This window comes from Takifugu rubripes, chromosome 22, assembly GCF_901000725.2.
Source record: "Takifugu rubripes chromosome 22, fTakRub1.2, whole genome shotgun sequence".
In the NCBI taxonomy this organism is placed as follows: Eukaryota; Metazoa; Chordata; class Actinopteri; order Tetraodontiformes; family Tetraodontidae; genus Takifugu; species Takifugu rubripes.
The window spans coordinates 3869041-3878390 of NC_042306.1; the positions used below are offsets into that span (position 1 = coordinate 3869041).

The 9350-nt window shown below is 42.1% G+C and overlaps 1 protein-coding gene across 5 annotated transcripts in view; it reads left to right on the top strand.

Moving 5' to 3' along the window:
* LOC101065933 (netrin-G1-like) overlaps positions 1-3046 on the top strand; it is a 44693-nt gene extending 41647 nt beyond the window's left edge. For all 5 annotated transcript variants that reach the window (XM_029831640.1, XM_029831638.1, XM_029831639.1 and 2 more), the window contains one exon: positions 2279-3046. In XM_029831640.1, the coding sequence (XP_029687500.1) occupies positions 2279-2517 (239 nt within the window). In that variant the 3' untranslated portion in view covers positions 2518-3046. The remainder of the gene's footprint in view (positions 1-2278) is intronic.
* Positions 3047-9350: the final 6304 nt, after the last annotated feature.

The following is a 9350-nucleotide window of genomic DNA, read 5'->3' on the forward strand; positions in this document are numbered from 1 at the left end:
ATCTTCCCAATTACACACCGACCACGGTAGCTTCCTCCACTGGTTGTTGATGTCATTTCCGGAACCAACTGTGCTGGCAGATTTAATCATTTCAGACTTTTGAGTGACAATGAACAACTGAGTTGCCGACACAGCAGGACCCCATTGTTCCACAACCCAAGACGCCGCGGGGTCGGTCGTCTAAAAGTAAAATAATTGGGCTATTTATATTAAGACAGTGGTCCTGGGGGCTTTCTGGAGGTCTTACAGATTAGTCGGTTGCTGCAGAAAACAAAGTGGAAGTCTAGACTGGTCAATGAATCGGCTAATGCTCATTGATTTATTTTTGCCCTAAATACTTTGCTCAGAGCAGTCGGTTTCCATCAGCTCTAAAAAAGAAAGCTGACGGTTGCGATTAAATGTTGCCAGGCAGCCGTTACTGTCAGAGCAAACGCAGGGCAAGGCGGGAGTGCACGTACATTTTTCATGCATGCAAATTTTAGGAACATATTGATTGATTATGGATGGAACTTTCCATAAGGGCTGACGAGGTCCCCCACAAAACGCTGAATTTCTGGTTCACCAAAATGTGCTGTGCAATTAATGGAAAACGTTGTTTATCTCAAAATGATAAAGATAAACCCTTTTTCTAGATGCAGTACACTCCTGAATTTTGAAAAACTGCTTTCCCCAGACTGTCTTGCATCTGCATCATAATTCCTCTTTCATGCTCAATATTGATTTGCCCTTCTAAGACAAACAGTTTATTTATGGATCCGTTTTACTTTGGAAATACAAACATTACAAACTGATTCCCAGCATCGATTTCAGAGAGGTTTTGTGGCTGGTCACATCAGATGTAAAATTCATATAAATAAATCGTAATTAGCAAGCTAGCAAGTTAGCAATGAAGTGGATGTAGCTAAATTCTGTTGGTCTATACACTTGTAGGAGTAGATCCACTTTCAATCGTGTTAGTCCCACCTTTAAAACTCAGATTCAGGCTAACAGGCACTTTTAAAAAGCAGTTTCAGTCAGACTAAGTCACATAAACTACTAAATGTTGTGACATTGAGGCTAAATAACTCAAAGTGAATGAAAGCAATCGCCAACTGCAGTCTGAGCATTGGAACTGAAGGGCTGCCCTTAAAATCTCATACAATATTCCTTAGATGACTACAAAACTTGAACATTCTCTCAGTTTGGGACCCCTCTCACCGAGGGACAGGGAGTTGGCCCTTACCCTTTCAAACTACCAAAGATTCCCACTTAACGATAAAATCCACAGGTGACACTTTTCACCAAAAGTTGTAACGGCCTGTTAAAGAGATGAGGATATTAACCAGGATGCCATATTAATGCCTTTTTAATCACCCGTTTACAGCAGACGTGATCTTTTATTGGGTTTATTTTGAGTCATGGCCAACATGACTGAAAGCCTTGAAAAATAGGATTGATATTCATGCAGGGAGGGATATCCAATTACAGTGAAATCTCTCGGCAAATATTACCTCATCCAGGATTTCACCTCAGCCTGCAGAGGGGCTTCTTGGGATAATTGAGATTTTTTTTCTTCCCACAAAGAAACGTGCCCATCGGTTTATATACTCCCAACACTCAAACTTGCGCAACTCCTTTATCATAAACGTAGTCTTGCTGGACTGTCCTTTTATTTTGTGTGGATTCTTTTTTGGGGGGGGAGCTTACCATAATATAACAGCAACCAGTTGACCTGAAATCGTTTATTTGCATTTCAAAGGCAAATACAGAGGTGGCACCAGGTGTCCAAACCGCACCCTCTCTCTCCTCTTTCTGCTTCCTGAGTGTTTTTGCAAAATGGAATAACAGAAGCGAAATGTTGTCCTGCTGAGAAGCTTTGTCTCACAATGAGCTGGCGGCCTTTGATTCTCTAATCATTAATTTCACCTCATCACCGCCATGGTTTGTTTGCTCTTTTTGCTTCGCCAGGATTTCCCTGCTCCCTTCGGTACCCCTAAAAATACCCACAAATCCGTAAAAATTGTCTGGTCTTTTCTCGCCGGCGCTCGTTCTGCTCGGAGGCTGCGTCCATACGGTGCACGTCCCGACCGTGCTCGCTCCCCTGCATAAGTCCTTGGTCGTACTCGCCCTGACATGTCTGTTGTGCTTTTAAGAGACAGATCGATGCAGACAGGACAAGACGTGGTGGCTTGTGCCCTGGGAACTTGCCCGTTGATGTTCCCCAGTGGCGTATCCCTGGGTGATCTATTAATCACCCCTTCCTGTCTTCTCTGCCCTTTTTGCCTTGTGTTTTCTGCAGCCCGGGTGTGCGACAACGCGATGCTACGCTGCCAGAACGGCGGCACGTGCCACCACCACCAGCGGTGCCACTGTCCACCCGGCTTCACGGGCATCCTGTGCGAGAGAGTTCACTGCCAGGGGTCCGGGGAGTGCGACGACCAGCTGTCTGGACAAGCCTCCTTCAGTCACCCTCCCGTCGGCCGCTGGCTAGCTCGCAACCTCGTGGTGATCCCGCTGTTGATCGTTTTCCTTTGCTGAAGGATCACAGATGGCCTTCCATCCTCAACCAAAACCCATAAGATCACATTTACCTAGACTGAGACTCTCGACCTCAAGAACATGATGGACAAAAGTGTCTGGACAATGTGTTTAGAATACATTAGGAGCAACTCTTTTGTATCTTCAGGGCCGGGGTGGTTACTGGCGCAACAGGTTGCGCACTGGGATGTCAGAGTAAACATGGAATGAAATGTTAGATTTACGCCTCAGAGGGAACCCCGCTGAGTAATCTGACCTGGGGTGCATGAAAGGAGAAGACTTGGATACACATGTTCTGAGAGCAAACTGCATCAGGAACTCTGAAAGATCTCATAATGTAATGAAAATCATCCCCTCCCCCCCTTATCACTTTCTCCTTCCTGTGCTTTGGTGACTCTGGTGATCATACTTTGCTGACGGGTGTCTGTTGCTGCACATGTACAGTATTATTATAAAGCCCCTTGACTAGTACCGATATAGTATTTTTTATTTTTACGAGCTGTGTAGTCATGCTTGAGCGCACAAAAAAGTTGTAACATACTCCGACTGTATTTAATTTTTGTATAAAATAGATATTTTCATGAGCACACCAGACAAAAAAAAGAAGCATTACGCTTTCTGTTTTTTTTTATTATTGTTGTTATTGCCGCAGAGATGTTGCGAGCGCTTAAGGTGGACTTGGTCTATGATCTCATCGCTTGTGTGGCACATTGAGAACAGCCGTCAGAACAATGTTTACATACACGCTCACACAATTCCACTTCCACCAAAGGGAAAAAAATCATGTCTTTGTATTGTTGTTGAACAATAGTGATTCTAATAGATAGTTATATGACATTTGAGACAAGATGTGTAGAAGCTCATTGTTGTTGACGGGCACAAGCCATACGTACAACTTGGCTGAATGTTACTTTAAGGATGTTTGAAACGATGCCAATTGTTGACCTACGCACTGGAGACGACAGATTGCTGGTATATCCATGTATATATCGGTCAACAAATTGCCTTCATAGTTCTGTGACTGAGGATGTGATTCTTGTTTTCCATTGTGCTGTAATTCACCTTGTTGTGCTCATGACATGTGGGAGAGTCAGAAGAACCTCGAGCAAAAAACCCACCAGCTTAAGGCGACTTAACCAGGCGGACATGGGAGGGGAGGGGGAGGGGGGAGAGAAGGCTGCAAATCTTTAATCAGATCTAATCCTCAAATCAAATGGAAAGAGGGAAGGGTTTTCTGAGTGGGTTCGGTTAAAAGCCTGCATCCTGCTGCGGAAGCCTCCGAGAGGCATCGCGTTCAGGAAATGAGCTTTAATTTATTTTGAGGGTCCAATGAATAGAAATGAAGTTGCCTCCCACTGGGTGACATATTGAGCACTGAGGCCGATTTTCATTGGAGAGATTAATTTTACTCCTGAGGTTGCAACGAAACACCTAATTGTGTTAGAGTCTACTGTAAGTGCCTCTCATTAAACGACACTGTTGATGAAAAGCGTACCGAATGCCTTTTTTAACGGAGACTCGTGAAAACCAGCACTGCAGACGTACGCTCCTGATGGATGTGACTGATGCTCTTTGGTAATATAACACACAGAAAAAACAACTGTTTCAGTTCCAAATTCCAACATCCAGTTGATGATGAACGTGGCGTTTAATGTTAACATTAGCGAGTCTATCGACAGTACAGAAACACATTTGTTGGCAGTAGAGTTTGTTAATAAACATCTGTGGGTGACAGCAAACCCCGTCCCTTGACAAAGACCCTAGAATGACATCCGCACGGGACCATCTTGCATGCATGTTCACACCAACACAACCCTAAAGTAGTTGAGCACATTATAATCACTATTTTAGTGTGTAATATGATATAACACACTGTGTGTGTCCTTTAAAGGCTCAAGTTCTGAAAATGCTCTAGGTCACTATAAACAGTCATCCTCTGCTTTAAATAAAAGTGCATATAAAAATATTGTAGGTAGATCTTTTCATCCTTCTCAAAGCTCATTATGTGTGTTTTATCAGTAATAAAACTACATATATGCATTTCAGAGTGTGAGAAATTCAATGTACTGTTATTTTACTTCATGAAAAATGACTGTTCACAGTGAGTTTAACAAGCTTTAATCAACTTTTTCAAACAGGGTGAATGAGGGGAAAAAAAGAAGAAATGAGCAAAAATTGCTGTCTAAAAAATCAGATGAAATGATAGTTTGACTATAAAATATAGTATGTGGCTGGACAACTGCATGGGTTCTTACCGCGTACATGGTGCTCGGACAAACAGGACACGTACCTGCAGGTACCTGGCGAAGACGCACACAGAAACAATCATTTGCACAACGGGAAGGCTGTGTTGACATTCGCCGGTGGAATATAAACAATCATGTCCCTCATCAGACTTCAATGGACTCTGACACAATTTTTTGATAGAATTATTTTTAAGAGGCAATCACTGTTTTGTGGGTGGATGTTTTAAGACAGAAAAAAAAACCCTCAAAAACATTCATTCACAAATCCGCTGAGTTAATCCACTTATTGAAGTAAACTGTACTTGACTTTGATAGGCCATTATTTTTAAGGACTGGAGATCAGAATTGTGGAGATCAGAATTTTGTTCATCTCAGTTGTTGACGACTTGGGCTCACTTTACTTTACACTTACTATTTAACAACACATTTCCTGCTTGCCTTTTGTCTTTAAATCTATTCAATGTAATAAAACATGATCTGGTGTACCCTTGGACTGCTCTGTTGCGCTGCCTCTGGTCTGGAAACGGCCACACTGAATGGAATTTCATCACGTCAAAAGTTCATTTCGCAAACTGAAATAGTTTTCAGTTCTAAATTAAGAATTTCATCTTACCAGCAAGAGCAATTTATGATGTAATGGGTAAAAGTTAAAGAATTTTTTTTTTTTATTTGTTGAGTGTAAACAGTCAAAAACAAGCAGTAGGAATGGCACCAAACAACTCGGTGGTGAGGTCCAAAAGCTGAAAATAATAGGGTACGAGCTGAAAGTTTCTCTCAGAATCAGCAGAACCTGTTCGGGATTTGACTTTTCTTGCTCTATCAACATCTGGTCTATCAGTCTTCCTCACTGGAGCATTGAGTCTCTTATTATTATGACATCTACCTGGGTGGGAAGCTTCCTCTTCCTCGGGTGCAGCGGTGATCAATCCATCCCGTCTTCTCCTCTGGGTAGATGCTTAGAAGCTCCTTCACATCTGGCAAACTATTACCGTCAGAACAGTAAAAAAAAAAAGAAAAAAACAAAACCTGATGACTTCGGTCAGGCCGACAGATGTGTCCATCAACAGGAGAGGGAGAAAAAACTTAGTGGTCTGCAGATGGCTCCATTATTGGAGACACCTTGAAACAGATTTTATTCAGATGGATGATCAACTGAGCGTACCATCATCGGTCACCTGGAGAGCAGATCAATGTTTCCTTCAACAGGCTACATTTTTGGTGTCAGGTGCCCATTCCTCTGGCACCTTGAGGGACGACAGATGATGTTGACCAAGACTTCTCACCACCTCAATGAGTTCTAGGTGAAAGGCCTTTTTTTTCTCAAATGCAGTTCCTTTCATCAACAGAAATACATTCTAAAAATCACATTTTAAAAAGTCCTAAGGTTCGCTCAATGTCAGCACTGCTGGAACCCAATGAGACAGACCTATAGGACAAGTTCTTGATAATATTCCTATTCTTGATAACACAGCATTTTTAGATGTAAAATAATTGGAATTGTTATGAGTAAGTAGATAAACCACACTGTTGGTGGGGGAAGGCGATCATGAGGTTTCAAACTATAGACAGAAAACACTTTTTCTTGCCAGATGCTGAAGATTATGCCTGATAACTTCTGTCTGTCGATTCTAACTCGAACCAGCTGTAAGTCCATAAATTTACAGTTTTTAACATTCTCCATGTAGTCTGGCTGCTCATGCTTAGTGACAAGGTTGGCGATGAAAGAAAGGTAAAGGGCAGCGAGGTTCAATTCCAGAAAGCTCCTCCGTGACTCCTATGCTGGACTCCAGCAACCCCAGTAACCCCAGTCAGGAGCACACAGTGGTATAAAAGATTGGATGGATGGATAGTTTAGGGGATAAAAATAGATCTCACCAAATAAACTTGAAACTTCCTTCGTTTGCACTGGACAGTTTAGCTCTGTTTGAAAGCCTCTGTCAGACATAAGCAACTGATAGTAGCAGTTACATCCAGAATGTATGAAATGAAAATCTACTGACAAGTAGATTTCAACTATTTTCTGGCTGTCCCTGCATAAAAAGGACATTTCTCAAACACATCTTCATGAAGGACATTTCATCCGCATCACCTTTAACCCTGTCGACAAAAAGGTCCATGAGTGCATGTTTACCTTTCATGGGACTCTTTAGGAGGCTAAAGCCAGACTAAAACACACCGATTGGCTTTGACCTTTCAGCATGGTGATTCACCCACATTTATAGGAGCTCCCATTGTCAGACTTCTTTACAGTTTGAATTCAACCCTTTTACGTACTGAGCACTTATGGAGGTGTGGAAGCAGCAGGCCATCTGTGGCTTTCTCAAACTTCTATTCATATCCCTGACATCACAAGTACAGTTAGTGGGTTGTGCACAGAGCAAGAGCACAGAAGAATCAATAGCACACAGAACTTCAGCCACCTCCGTCGGGCCATAATAGAAAATCATTCTGCTGACGGAAACAAAAGCAGGCGATGTGGAAAATACAGATTCCTACAAAAACGCGGTCTCTTTTATAGCTGGGGAAAAAAAGAATTGGTCTGTATGGTTTTTCAAGGCCGATGGCTTTTATTAGTGATTAACAATGTCAATAATTGCTATTTTACTTTACAGTAAAAAAAAAAAAATCATGATTGAGAAAAAAGTAGGAACAACAGCAAAGTCAGTGAGTAAAGTCCACCTAGAAATATCCATCATCGTCTACTACCTTTTCCCATAATGGGTTCTCAGGGGCGTGCTGGAGCCCTCCGGAGAGAGAGGCAGGGTACATCTCAGACAAGTCTCCAGCTCCTCGGAGTTATCAAGTGAATTCATGAAATGTTTGCAACTTTAGAAATAAGCTGTAGAATGAAGTAAGTAATTACTAAGCAAGTTATTAATTGGTTGTACCAAATGTGGTTTGAGTGTTACAGTCTGTTTTTAAATAAAGCGAGGGGAGTGAAGGAAAAGCAGCATAATGTTGTGTGTGGGTTTTTTTTAAATTCTAGCTCAACATTTAGCTTTTTCAGTTAATAGTTTCCTTCATCAGTGGATCACACTTTGTTATCTATGTCATGTCCCTCCCTTCTGTCCTTTACCCAACATCAAATGGAAATCAGAACTGACTAGGATTGGCACCGTCGGCCCCCGATGCCCCGCTGAAGAAATTATTTATAGCTCACGTTATGATGCGGATTCATCCATAAATAAGGGGATATCTGTCCATCTGTTGCAGCCGTTCCAGAGCTTCCAATGTTATTTATCCACATTTTTCTCATGTGCCAGGAGGGATGTTTGCGCTGTGGAAAAACACACATGTTGAAACAGTGATAAAATATTCCGAAGCACGTTGCAGCCCCAGAGCAGTGCCACTCTCTACGGTTTATTTGCATTCATTTGAAGTGACAGGGTTGCTTTGCAACATATGTCTCAACCATCTACAAGCCCCGACAGCAATTATAATACATGAATGTTCATCAGTTCATTGTATTTAACATGAGTCTGTCTACCCTATAAGGAATAACGGATACAACATAGGTTGCTATTACTCCCAAACATTAACCACTTGTAATTAAAGTTGAGTCGGACAACTGTTGTTCCTATTGTGGTGCCCCTTGGATGAGTTTTTTTCTTATGTCTCGAATTACTATCAATTTATTAAAGGAAATATTGAATTCACAATATTGTGTAAGTCTCTTGTAGGTCAGGGATTTGTGTCACTAACACATTTTCTTGTCTAGTTTTATGTACTTCTCAACCCCCAGCCTCCTCCACCTCTCTGTATCCATCAACAGGTATCACCTACCCAATAGTTGTGCCCCACTGACTTGCTCAGTACTAGCTTGATATAGCTTGATACACAACTGTAATTAATGTTCTTCCACTGCTTCTCCTCCTTCTTTACCCAGCCCATCATGAGCAGGAGGCTACCTCCAGACAAGCCTGGTCCTGCTTAAGGTTTCTTTCTGTTAAAAGGGAATTTTTCCTTGTTACTGTCTCTTGTTGGGGTGCGGGCCCTGGCTTACTGTAAAGTGCCTGGAAACAATTTTGATTGTACCAGATGGTATATATATAAAGATGAATCATCACGCGTCATGCAAGCAATAAGTCTAGCTATAATTCTCAACATTTATTGTGTGTGCAGTGGCAGCCTTTAAGCTAAAGTGGCAAATATGAGAACAAGACATATATAGCCATGCTGGTCACATCAGGTTAATTAGACAGTTAGAAATTATTTGTTTTCCTGAACGTTCAAACAAGAATACATGAATCAGATACATAACATATTGAACTGAACAGCAAGAGATCTTCCCTGTCTTTCTTTTGAAAAAAATGCGCCACGTGTCACAAGTCTTCCTCTTTTCGACATGGGAATGAATGAGGGTGAGAAGACACACTCATTGACCTCCCTTTGGAGGTGTTTGGGGCATGTCCCTCCCGGAGGAGACCCCAGGGGCAGACCGAGGACACGCTGGGGAGATTATGGCTTTCGGCTGGCCTGAGACTGCAGATAAAGAGTTGGAAGATGAAGACGACTACAAACCAACTAAGACCCAGAGGACCAAGACAACTCAGCTTGTGCCACACTACGTCACACCTTATCATAACC